This window comes from Rhinoraja longicauda, chromosome 5 (assembly GCF_053455715.1).
Source record: "Rhinoraja longicauda isolate Sanriku21f chromosome 5, sRhiLon1.1, whole genome shotgun sequence".
Classification (NCBI taxonomy): Eukaryota; Metazoa; Chordata; class Chondrichthyes; order Rajiformes; family Arhynchobatidae; genus Rhinoraja; species Rhinoraja longicauda.
In genome coordinates this window covers 51,529,852-51,542,294 of record NC_135957.1, presented here as the reverse complement: position 1 = coordinate 51,542,294, position 12,443 = coordinate 51,529,852, and the positions used below count along the sequence as shown (strand labels likewise).

Below are 12,443 nucleotides of genomic sequence, written 5' to 3'. Positions count from 1 at the left end.
GAATGGTGGAGGAGTTGAATATTTGTGGTGGTAAATGAGATATTAGTCAAGTGGGTTGCATTGCCCTTGGTGGTTGTGTTAAGCTGCCACTTTGGCAAGTACAGCATATTCCATGAAATTCCCAACTTGTGCCTTTGCAGATGATAGAAAGAACTTGAGGTGACAGGAAGTAAGTCACTTGTCTCAGAATGCACAACCTGTGCCTTGCTCTTGTAGTCACACTGTTTATGTGGGTAGTCCTGGTGGGTTTCTGGTCAATGACGACGCTCAGTATATTCATATTGCATCATTTGCCGATGTTAATGCTATTGACCAACAAGGGCAGGTGATTGAATTCCCTTGTGTTGGAGATGGTCATTACTTGGCATTTTTGAGGCATGAGTAAGTGTCGGCATCTGATTCTTTGCGGCTAGGAGCTTCTAGTACCTTGGAATCTTATTACTTTTTCCCTGTATCTCCTCACCAGTATTTCACTTAAGTGGCCTATCTAACTGTGTGGCATGGGGTTTAAGGGGCCCCATGGCTGGGTGGACTAGCAATGGTTGCCATCTAAGCCATTGTGCAGGTATTTTCCTTGAGATAAGAACAAATATTGGGTGGAATGAGGTAAAGAAGTAAATGAATGTTTCCAATAGGCATTTGGTCAAAGATTTTTTAATATATTAATTTCACTGTCAGTCAAAATCATGTGTCATACAAATCTGTTTTATTTTTTTCCTTGAATAGATTTCGCAACAATAATAACTGTGATGGAGAAAAGCATTGTGAGTGACTGCTCTCCTGCTACTGGTAGTCAGGATTTTGATGTTTTCAGTGCTATGGATTGGAAGGATGGAATAGCTACACTTCCAGGGAGTGATTTAAAGGTAAAACTTGTATAAAAGTCTAAAAATAATATTGAAATGTTTTTAACTGCCAGATTAGGAAACTTTATCCACTGCTGATATGTACCGAGGATTACCTGTCGCAAATGGACATAATTAGTGTAGGAAAAGCATTTTCCTGGGTTTTTAGAAACTTGTTATTTGTGATTGACATTATGAATGACGAATGATATTATTAACATCTTTTGACTTTAGTTCAGAATAAATGAGTTTGGTGCATTGGAGATCATCACAGATGAAACAGAAGTAGATAGAATAAAAAAGGCAACTGCAACAACAACATGGAATGTGCCCACTGCACAAGAAGGTCAGTGCAGTATTTTGAGATGATCGTCCATGGGTTTTTTTTTACTGTGGTATTTTGTGCAATAACTTAATTTTGGATTATATTCCTAAAACTGACCTTTGTTTTTAGCAAGGTAATATTTTGTAGCCTAAATTCCTTGAGCAACTAAACTTCTAGTGTTAATCAGCAGGAAGCATAATTTCATATTCAACACTGAACATGAATTTTCATTTGATAGCTTTTGCTAGTTTTTTCATGAATGGGAATTTTTGTCACTTGTAATTTTGCATTTTTGGTTTGACTATTAATTAATAATATTGATGTGTAGTTTATCAATTACATATGTGACATTATTTTATGTTCATGATATTAAAAAGCACTGCATTTTTGTCATTTAGTTTTATCTAGAAATTTCATTCCATCAAACACGGAGGAGCCACCCAGTATGGAGGGCATACTTTGCTGTGAGAATTGCGGTCATTATGGGATGACTGAGGAGTTTAGGCATGGAAGTAAATTTTGCAGTGAAAAGTGTATGCAGCAAGCAAAGGACAAGTAAGTTCTTAGTTTTTAGGTTTACTAAAAGATTTTTATTTTTTGCTTTGCGATCGAGTAGGCACAAAATTTGATCTTTTGAAAAACAAATATGATATACTTAATTTCTGAAGGGAAAATTCTGCAAGAATTCTGAGACAAAAATAATAAATAGCTGCTGGAGAAATGGATAGGTCTTGAGTGAAGATGGACAAAGTAATTTTGAGGAGGCAAAATAAAAGCCTCTACTGTTTTATGCAAGAGCCAAGAAGAAGTCCAGGGCTCCTATGAAATACTGATTTGTTGCATCACTGGTTATAGTTTTAAGCATTAAGCCACAGAAAGTTGCACAGGAAATTTAGGCGTTCCTGTGCCTGTCTTTTTGAACTTGGACCAAAGTTTTAAATTGAACTTATTTCCATATTCTGGCATGTAGCTATTAAAAACAGCAAAAAAACAAATATCACCAATAAGGTCATAAGGAAATCCTGGTGGACCTCTGAAGAAGCAGTAAATTTAAATATTCTTGGTGAGTGATGCTTTAGCTATTTAAAAAAAAATAAAAAATGGTGGTGTTTCTAGCATCTGAAGTACCCATTCAATTGACCAATTGCAACATCTACTTTGGCAATAGAGAGAATGTAGCTCTTTAGTGTTAAGGCCATCCTGGCTTGCTGAAACAGTGACTATACAAGGCTGGCTACAAGAGAGCAGACATGTTAAGTGATGTTGAATAGGGTTTTATGACACTGGTATTGATTTCTCCTCTGATTGAATGATGTGCTATCTATTTCCTCTGGCACCATCATTGACTCTAAAAACAACACTTATATTACCCTATTATGTAGGATGTATGCAGGACCAACATTCTTACTGAACTATAGTTGTTTAGTTAAAGCTCCAAATATTTTGACACCTTTGTGCACTACAGTCTATGACGGTGTATTCAGTGAGAAATGACAAGTCATCTCTGTCAGCCACGTTTGCAAACGACATGTGATTGTCTTAATCCTAGGGTTCCAGAGTGATGTGTTTAATGCGTAAAACAGGATCTCTAAATCGAGCTTTAAGGGAAAGCCACCCAGCATTTGTGTGGAAATGGGTTGGCCATAGTAGAAGTTGTGACCAGCAACACTTCCACCCTTAACACAGATTCAACTTTCACTACTCTGTAAAGATTGTATATCAAAAGGAATATCCACAACCATTCTAACACGATTCTTCTATCTAAAGATCCAAGAAGGTCTAAATTACCAATTTTGAAGGAGACAGAAAAAAGGAACAGAGATGGGTCACCATTTTTCTGCAGGCCTTAATTTTTGCCATTAATGTAGCAAAAAAAGGGCTTCATTTCTTCCTCCTTGGCTTGTTGAGTGTCATTATGAGTGTCTCCATCCTGCCCATCTCATGATTAGTCTTATTTTGTTTCTCTTGGCTAGTTGTAAGCATATACATTTGCAGAATGTAGAACAATTTACAACAGAGACAGAAGTTATTTAACCCTATTATGCTGGTGGAGAAAATAGCTGCCGAACCTGATCCCATCTACAAACACTTGTCTGTTGTTCTTGAAGTAGACATCAATGTGCCCTTCAAATGTGATGAGCTTTTGCAGTGTATTCCAAACCCCATGTTTCTCTGGGTGAAATTAATTTCCTTTATCTCTTCAATTCTTTAAATCTGTACTCGCTCGTTCTAGTCACATCTGTAAAGAGTAATTGATCTATTTTGCTCTGCCTCAGTCTCTTTATATATATTTTTTAATTCCCTTGCTAAATTTTTTTTTGTCTTTTGTACAATCTGTCATCATATTTAACATATTCCAGTCTTAACAATGCTCCGTAAATTTCCTCTGAACCCTTTTCAATCAATCTTTTCGGTAATATGTGACCAATACTCATACTGTGGCCTATTATTTCCAAGAATGCTCAACAGCCAATAAACTTATAAAACAATACAATAGTTTGGGGACATATGCAACTGCAGATGCTGGAATCCTAACACCTTTTTCGACCTGAAACTTTGCCTGTCCATATTCCCTGGCATGTCATTGTGTAATTTGCTTTGCTATGGTTTGACATTATGCCACTAGAATTCCATGAAATTCCATTGTTCCACATACAAACTGCAATATATTTATGCACTTTGAGCACTAAGCCTCGTCACTCGTCCCTTGATTTTGTAAAGTGGTTTCTCATCTATTATGTCTTAAATTACCCCTTTTAGTTTCTAGTTATTTAACCTTCGAGGTTACAGTCAAATGGGAAACGAGCTACATAAATGGATCAGTCAACTTTACTCAGTTGCTGAAAGCAAGTGTTCTTGTGGAGTAAGGAGGCTGATGCATTATTTTACTGCACAAGCCACCTAATTCTCCCTTCGGAGAAATAAGAAGGTACTGAACAAGTCCTCTTATAATCCAGGCAATTTAAGGGCATTGTCTTTTTGAACAGGTATTGCCTCTCATGCCACAGACTCACAATTAAGGACATCCTAGTGCTAAATGTTCCTCACTAGCTTGAATCAGATTCCATGATTGTGAACTGGAGTTGTCGAGTGCATTTCCTGATGTATTTGTGTGTACAGTGGAATGTCCCTAGCACATCTAATATGTAATTAATTTTTTGGAATCCAAATAAATTTTCTCACATTCAGTCAGAAATCATGAATTACCAATTTTTCTCAACTCCTGGCATGTCTTTGCCATTACAGAATCAGTCTTCTACCAATTTGAAATTGGAATAGATGGAAATCACAGGAAAATTCTGCGTTAGCCAGTCAAGCCTCAATTTAAAAAGGGTGGTTGTAGTTGATGGTGGCCAGTTCTTGCCTCCAGAACGAAGAGTGAAGGTGGTCAATTTCTGAAGAAAGAGTGTTTTAAAATCTTGCAGCAAATACATATTTATTTCTGTGCTCTTTCTGCCACAATTCTCTCACTGCTTTTTCCTCTTGTATTTCTGCATCGGACATGTATTGACGAGAACAAAAGGAAGACGGAATACAAACTGTGCTGTAATGTAAATGCAGTGAGGCAGGCAGTAATGGGAAGGCTACTAATATTAGCTTTAGCTAGGTGTCTTAGAGAGGCATGTAGGAAATGGGTAGCAGGCCATGATAGGAGCATGCTTTAAAAAAAAGATCTTGGCAGAGGTGCAGGTGGAAAACTATAGGAAGGTTTACCAGATGGTAGATTGGGAAAGAATAATGCACAACAGTATTATAGTTACAGGAGGTAGAACTGGAGGAGGTTGCAGAAACCAGGAATGAACTGTGGAGAATATTTTTTTTAAAAAATGTTTACGTAGGCAGGAGACATATCAGGGGTGTTTTCTGGGTTAGATTCATTTCTTGTATGATTACCAACAATGCAATTCTTTTTAAGAGATGCTGCTGAGCAGTGAGCAATGCACGGCAGCTTTAACTGGAATTTGACACTCCCTTTTGCAGGTCCCATGCAGAAGTAAGCAGTGGCAGTCACGGTAAAGTTGGCATGCTGCCTGAATTGCAATCCAGGGCCTCAGGATAGTTTCCCTTTATGATCCTTGCACCTGGTTACGGCTCTTGAATTTACCCCCCCCCCCCCCCCCCCCATTGACTTTCTGTTGATTTTTTAAAATTATTTTGCTGCAGGGTATCTATGTCAAAAAAGGAACTACCAACATGCAACAGCGAAGAGGTTTCTAAATACAATCGAAAAAAAAGACAAAAGCCAGCCCTGTCTTTAAAAGGAGATATTAAAGAAAATGGAGTGATGGTGAAGGAAGAGGAGGAAGACATTGTATGTATTAGTTTCTTCTTTTTTCTGTTTGGGAGAACCTATAGCAGAGACCAATCAAAATTTAGTGTTCAAAGAATAAATGCTGAATACCTGCTAGATTTATATTTTCTGAGCATGTTGACACTTTAAAAATATCACTGTAGCTCATCAAAGACCAGGGATACAACATGAGATATTCCCGGAGAAACTCAGTGAGTTGTCGGGGAGTTCTGCCATCTACCAAATGTGTAAATAATTTTCCTCAAACTCTTAAACCATGTGGAGTTAACTAGAATTAAATCAACCCTTCTTAGGACCACTAAATGAAAATAATATAGCTTGTCTGTCTCAAATCTTCATTGTTAGCTGGAGATGATTAGGTTCTTTTGAAAAGGAGGAAATGTTGCAAATAAACTAACATTATAATTATCAATTGGAATGTTGTGCTACATTTCACATCTTTGACATATTTTTCTCTAAAGTATATCCTGTCCTAGTAACATGGAAAATGGGCACTCAACCAATTGGGTCTATTTGAACCTAATCTGTATGTAGGGTTTTGTAGTTTGAGTTATGGAACCGCAGTGTATTTTTTGGGACCAAACGGCCACCTATTAGGTCCAATAGTGCCCTGACCTTCTGGCATTTAGCTTTTCTACGTTGTTACCATAATGTTAGAGGTCTGGAACTGAGTGACCATAGGCAAATCCAAATTGATCATTGAGGGATTGATAGATAAAGGGAAAGGTTTTGAGCTTGGGATTTATGATGCAGGTCTGAAAAATGGAGAGTGTTGGAGACTTGAAGGAGAACAAGTAAGGAAATAAAGCAAAGGTATCCTACACAACTCATATTTTCAATGTTGAACAACTGTAGAGCAAAAACAATCATTAAAAGTTAGTTGAATTGAAATGTCCCTGGATTGGGCTTGTGTGAACTGATTTCTCTTGAAAGGTTTTGAAAGAGTGTTGTCCAAGAAATGACCTGCCCATCTGACATGGGAAAATGGCTGATTCAAATGCAAGCACGATTCCTGACAGAATGTGTCATGTAGAAATATTGGAGTGTTCATTCAACATGGAAAGCATTTCAGTCAGACTCCACAATGGATTAATTAGAATGTTCACATAATTTCAGTTACTTTTAGTTGCTGGGACTAAAGTTATATAATAAATAACAAAATCAAAGTTCAATTACTGCCAGTGTGAAAATGCAGTTTAAAATAATTTGTGCTGTGAACAAAACAAATTTCGGCTTTGAAAATTCCTGCCGGTGTAACTGCTGATTTTCATCTGTTAAAACTAATTAATCCGACACTTGCAAGAATGCAGTGTGAAATGGGGACGTCCAGAATTAATTGCCGTTTTAATGGATAGCAAACTTGGAAGACAGAATACATGAGTTCAATGAAAATCAAATTATTGGAAATCTGAAATAAAAACATCAGAAGGGTTGAAGCATTCAGCAGGCTAGGCAGGTGTGGAAGGAGAAAGTGTTCACATTTGGGGTCAGAGACCCTTTGTTAGAGCTGGGAAAAAGAGATGTTAGTTTACATTAGTAGACAAGTCGCCATGCAGGGTCAAAGGTCAGGGTCTTTTCTGGATAAAATTCTTCACTCTCCTGCTGGTAAGTTGACTCTCATCCTGCTGAAGATCAGACCTGAAGCAATATTCAAAACCTCACTGATTTGGCTGGAAATTGTAGCGTGAAGAATAGGTGGTTATTTTTTTTAAAGCTTGAACAGTTTTAAACCTTAATGTATCAATTACTTGTGTGGGTTTTTTTGTTAACCATTCTAAAAAAGACTAAATACAGATTTTTTTTTAAATGTTGCCATCCAGACCATGATTCTGGGCTACAGTTTGCCATTGAGATTGGCTGACTATATCCAGATAGACTAAGTGGGGTGGATGAGGGAACTGCAGGCACAATTGTGGGTGGGGAAGAGGGGTCAGCAAGGTCTAGCCCTTTTAACTCCTAAGTTTCTACCAAAATTTGTATTTGTACAATGTGAGACTTGTGCACTGAGTTCAAGGTAAGATACCCTCTGCCATAGGATTTAAAAGATCGGAAACAATTTTTGAAATAGTCATGTTTAACTTAATAGTACAACAACATTTTTTTGTCTTCTCTGAAATTCTCTTGTGAGGTGGAATTTGATTGCAGGCAGTGGTGAACCTAATTCCTTTTCAAGGACTGTTCTTGTTCAAAGCATGGAGGTTTTGAGCAGTAGATCAGTGTGCACAGGTGGCTCAGCAGGTGGGGTTATGGAAAATCCAGTAACTCTACTGTGTAGTCAATTTATCAATCTATTATTCAGAAGGTGAAAATGTTTGAGAGCAGATAAATACAGATGAGTGGCAGCAGGCTAGAAGATTTAGAATGCTAATTGACCAACAAATCTCTTGTTAAAGAATGTTAATATAGCTGCTACACTGAGCCTATTTGCAGCTCAAATTTTCTTAATATTGCTTTATTCACAACGTTACAAATTTTAAATAGCCTTCTGCCAGAAGTAAGACAGCATCAGCCAGTGTCATGAAAGTCCTTATGGACGGAATATCTTGGTAAACCGAGAGTGCGAAAAAGTGTTGATGCTGGCACTTTCTGTTGTGTGCTTCCTTGCGTGTTAGGACCAATGTATATTCTGCATACATGTGTGGAGGTGCTTGATCTTTCCAGTACATTTGGCATGAGTGAATTTGGCTGGAAGCATTGTAACCCACTTTATTGCCTTGTTTTCCGAGGATTAGTTTGGACGGGTTGGGCAAGGTTCTGCTTACTGGTCATTGTATTTTAAGTATGGTGACCGCCATGGTTAGGAGAATTTTCAAACCAAAAGAAGGCCTTGCTAGTTAATGAAGTGACTGGTTTAACATAATTTCATTTATGCATTTTAGGAAGAGAAACCGGGAGAGCTGAAGATGCTCAAAGTAACACAGAACAGCCAAACTCGTGCTCGGAGAAAAAGAAAATGTGACTCTGGATTATTAAAACAAAGTAAGTTGCTGAATAAAAAAATTAGGGCCAAGATTCAATTAATAATCAATTAATGACCAAATAACCCTGGGGAAGTGCAGAGCTTCCTTTTCTACTTTCTTGTTCGTACTAGTAGATTTAAGTCATTTAAAATATTATAAAATTTAGAATTGTACTAAAAAGATAATTAATTTATATTCTTCCGATATTTACTGCAAGCATGCAGCTAAATCTATCTTCTTTGTTTAAAATTGTTTACTTTGTAAATAAAAACTGCCTGAAGTTGAAGCCCCGTGCTACAGGAAAACCAGAGGAAATTAATCCCATAGGTCTTCTAATATCACATAATAGAATACTTTTATGCTTTTAAGACTATGGCAGTTTTACTTAATGGGCAATGTGGTCATCTAATTGTTGCAAATGTTGGACAGGTAACCAAGTTTGCTCCTAAGTCTTGATTGATAATATGAGTTTACAGTTAACCATTTTCATTAGATTGGCTGGGATACCATTTTGTAATGTGTGGAATAAAATAGGGTCCAAAGGCAGGGTTGGATAAGTGAGTTGTATTTAAAAGTGCTCTAATTTTTTGACCCAAATTTGTGGGCTTTTTTTCTGGACCATTGGATGAAATATTTTTCTAGTAAATAGATTTGGAAAAATAAAACTTTAAGGTGTTATTGGACAGTACAATAGCTCTTAAGACAGACATTCAAATTGAATATCAAAGCTTTATTTACCACATATAAATAGTTGTTGGGTAACTTAGTTTTGTGTAATTTAAACCTGTTTTATAAGATACTGCCAATATATATTATGCATTTAGAAACTAATTTGCCCAACATGTTCTATAACTTATTGTTACTTTACAGCTTTAACGTTTGGAGGAAAGAGAAAAAACTGGTGTTGGGCTTCTTATTTGGAAGAGGAGAAATCTGTGGCGGCACCTGCTAAGCTTTTTAGAGAGGTTAGAATTATACAACTATTAAATGATATATCGGGTCATGGGGTATGCACAGTGTGTGGTTCAATTTACATGCCATTGCTTTAGAGATTGTGCATCCTAATCAACGCATTAGATGTAGCAGCAATATGTCAGTCATTATTACAACATCAAGAAAATGCCATCCTGTCCTCTGTTTTAAAGTTTGGATTTTGCACCTTCATTGGCTTTGGAGACAATTGGGTAGAGATGGAGGCTTCAGAGCCTGGTGTACTGGATGGATAATCATAGCTGGCTGTGGGTGGGCTTTTGTGCAGGTAGTTGGAATCCCATCATGCATATGTGGGTAGACTGAACAGTCTGAAGAAGGTTCTGACCTGAAACGTCACCCATCCTTTTTCTCCAGAGAGACCTGCTGAGTTACTCCAGCACTTTGTGTCCGATATAAACCAGCATCTGTAGTTCCTTCCTATGCACACCTGGGTATCTGGAAGAGGAGCAAAATTAAGAAACACTTGGATGATTGGGTGGTGGTGGTAATATCTGGAAAGTAGTTGATTTTTTAATGGTTGTAGATCAAGTCTTGGACTTTGGTATGTCCATGATCCATATTGGGATTACGGCCAGGGACTTGGGGGTCGCTAGATTTCGGGGAAGTGGAGAGGGGGAAAAGTGGCAAATTCAGGAGGTGTAGCAGGAAGGAAATGGCAATGTCAATGCACAATTGGGGATGAAGTAAAGTGGGTGGTCTGAAGGATGAGTTGTTATTCCTGGCAGATGTCCCAGTCTAACATTGTTCAGGAAGACCATGCAGTTCTAGGAATGTCCAAAATTGATTGCTCAAGTTCCCCTGAAATGTTGCATGAGGAACAAGTATTACATGAGGAATAATGCTAAAATTACAGAACTTCTGTGCACAAGTATCTATTTGAGTTCCTAGAATGTTACATCACCGTTATGATATGATCTAAACTGGGATGGGGAAAAGGGTGGGGGGATGGGGAAGGGTAGTGGAATTGACTTTAAATTGCACAATGCTGAAACAAAAGTCTAATGCAATTAATTTTCTTGCAATAAAATGTGAGCCACAATTTGCAGGCTTGATATGCAACTGTGTCAAGTAAAACAAACCATGTGATTTTAACCAAACTGAGTACCATTACACTCCTTCATCTGCAACAGACCAATTTCATTATGTATGCTCTTTACTATATATAAAAGTGTAAAGCTTATCTCCCTAAAAGTACCAAAAACATGTTTGAGCAATTCTGCAATCAATAGATAATTAGCAGCAATAAAATATGTAATTGAATAGAGATTAGTCTATGGAGACATAGAAATTTTGGACAAATGTAGAAAAATCGTATATTGAGCAAGTTTAGCTGCTCCAACTCAGAGCCACATAAATGGGGACTCTGCTCATCCATCAAGCTTGCCCTTGGTGATTATCAGCACCACGGACTGATATATCAATCACTATAACATAGGAGTAGATTTCCACACACAGAGTATTGGTAAATTGAATAACCCTGATGCCAAATCAATGGGGGAAGCAAATCAAATAACATGATTACTGAACTATATAAAAAAAGGTTATTGGAATAGGTGGGGGATCTGAGACTTCTGGTCAGTAGTCACCTCAAGTATTGTGATTGTCCAAGTACCAGTGGACGCTTGCGCCCAAGGTGTGGAAAAACTAATCTTTCTGAAATTTGCTGTTATTTCATTTCTCTCCTCTTTTATGATGATTCTTTAAAATGTTCCTTCTATCCTTTTGGCTTGGGGCCAGTTTCAAACTGATTTGGATCTAGTAAAGCACTTTATGTTTGCTGTTTTTCAAAAACTAGCCTTATCCTTTGTTTAGAATGTTCTTGTTTTGCTTCTGTAGACCAGTGTTACTTTGTACCATGAAAGTGTATGTTTCTAACATTCTTTCATTTTATTTCAGTATCAATCATTTCCACAGAGCAAAAATGGATTTAAAGTTGGAATGAAACTAGAAGGGGTTGACCCAGAACATCCATCCATGTACTGTGTTCTTACTGTGGCTGAGGTATGGCATTTAATATCAATTACTAGTAACATAATTGGAAATGGAAAGCATTACCTTGGTAATCATAATGGAGTAGACAGCAGGGGAGTAACAGCAAACTCTATTTTCAAAATGTTTATGATGTTTCATTTTGGTTCCAATGAGGTCTTCGCTTCATTTTATATAATTCTTCAAACCATGATGATTGAAAGTTGTCAGCAAGTTGTGGCTTATTATCAATTAAGAATTGAAATTTAGCTAAACATGTTTTTCAATATGTTGTGTTATTTCAAGTGCAATAATTTATTTCCATTATTATTTACCATCAGGAAATGTTTAATAAATTCATCCAGCAACATTTTCTGGTGCTCTTCTTGCTCTCATCCATATTTCTGGGATTATCTCTCTCTCTCTCTCTCTCTATATATATATATATATATATATATAGCAAATCTCATCTTGTATGTGTGTATATATACATATATGTATGTCCCCGAAATACAGCCAAAACGGAGCATGAAAGCGCAACAATTTTAGGGCCACCTTACTCGCCATTCACCTGTGGTGTGCAGTATCAAGTTTTGTTATATTTTTTAAGTAATTCACCTTATAAACTTTATACAGTGAATGGGCCAAGTTTCAATGTGGCAGTCGTGCCTACGCAGTGTGCTCCCACTGGCCGGGCCCAGCAGCCGCGCCTGCACAGTTGAGGGAGGGTTACCAGGCCCGGCGGCGGCGCGCCCAGAAGGAATGAAGAGATGGAATTTGAAATAACTCAACGTCTCTTGCATCACAATGGGAACCCAACAGGTCCACGGTCATCGAGTTTTGTTATATTTTAAAAGTAACTCACTTTATAAACTTTAATAAACTTTATACTGTGAATGGGCCTGGCAGCCCCACCTGCACAGTTGGGGGAGGGTTTCTGGGCCTGGCAGCGGCGCGCCTGCGCAGCAGCGCCTGGAGGACCAGCACCCATCGCCTGACCTTCCTCCCGTGGTGCAGCGTGGCGGTAGAGTGAAGGTCGA

The 12,443-nt window shown here is 37.7% G+C and overlaps 1 protein-coding gene across 3 annotated transcripts in view; it reads left to right on the top strand.

Annotated features, from left to right (window-relative positions):
* The window catches only part of l3mbtl3 (L3MBTL histone methyl-lysine binding protein 3), a 94,634-nt gene that overhangs the window by 22,938 nt on the left and 59,253 nt on the right, over positions 1-12,443 (top strand). For all 3 annotated transcript variants that reach the window (XM_078399538.1, XM_078399539.1, XM_078399540.1), the window contains exons 2-8: positions 727-866; positions 1,080-1,191; positions 1,569-1,725; positions 5,335-5,482; positions 8,362-8,461; positions 9,313-9,407; positions 11,332-11,436. In XM_078399538.1, the coding sequence (XP_078255664.1) occupies positions 750-866; positions 1,080-1,191; positions 1,569-1,725; positions 5,335-5,482; positions 8,362-8,461; positions 9,313-9,407; positions 11,332-11,436 (834 nt within the window). In that variant the 5' untranslated portion in view covers positions 727-749. The remainder of the gene's footprint in view (positions 1-726; positions 867-1,079; positions 1,192-1,568; positions 1,726-5,334; positions 5,483-8,361; positions 8,462-9,312; positions 9,408-11,331; positions 11,437-12,443) is intronic.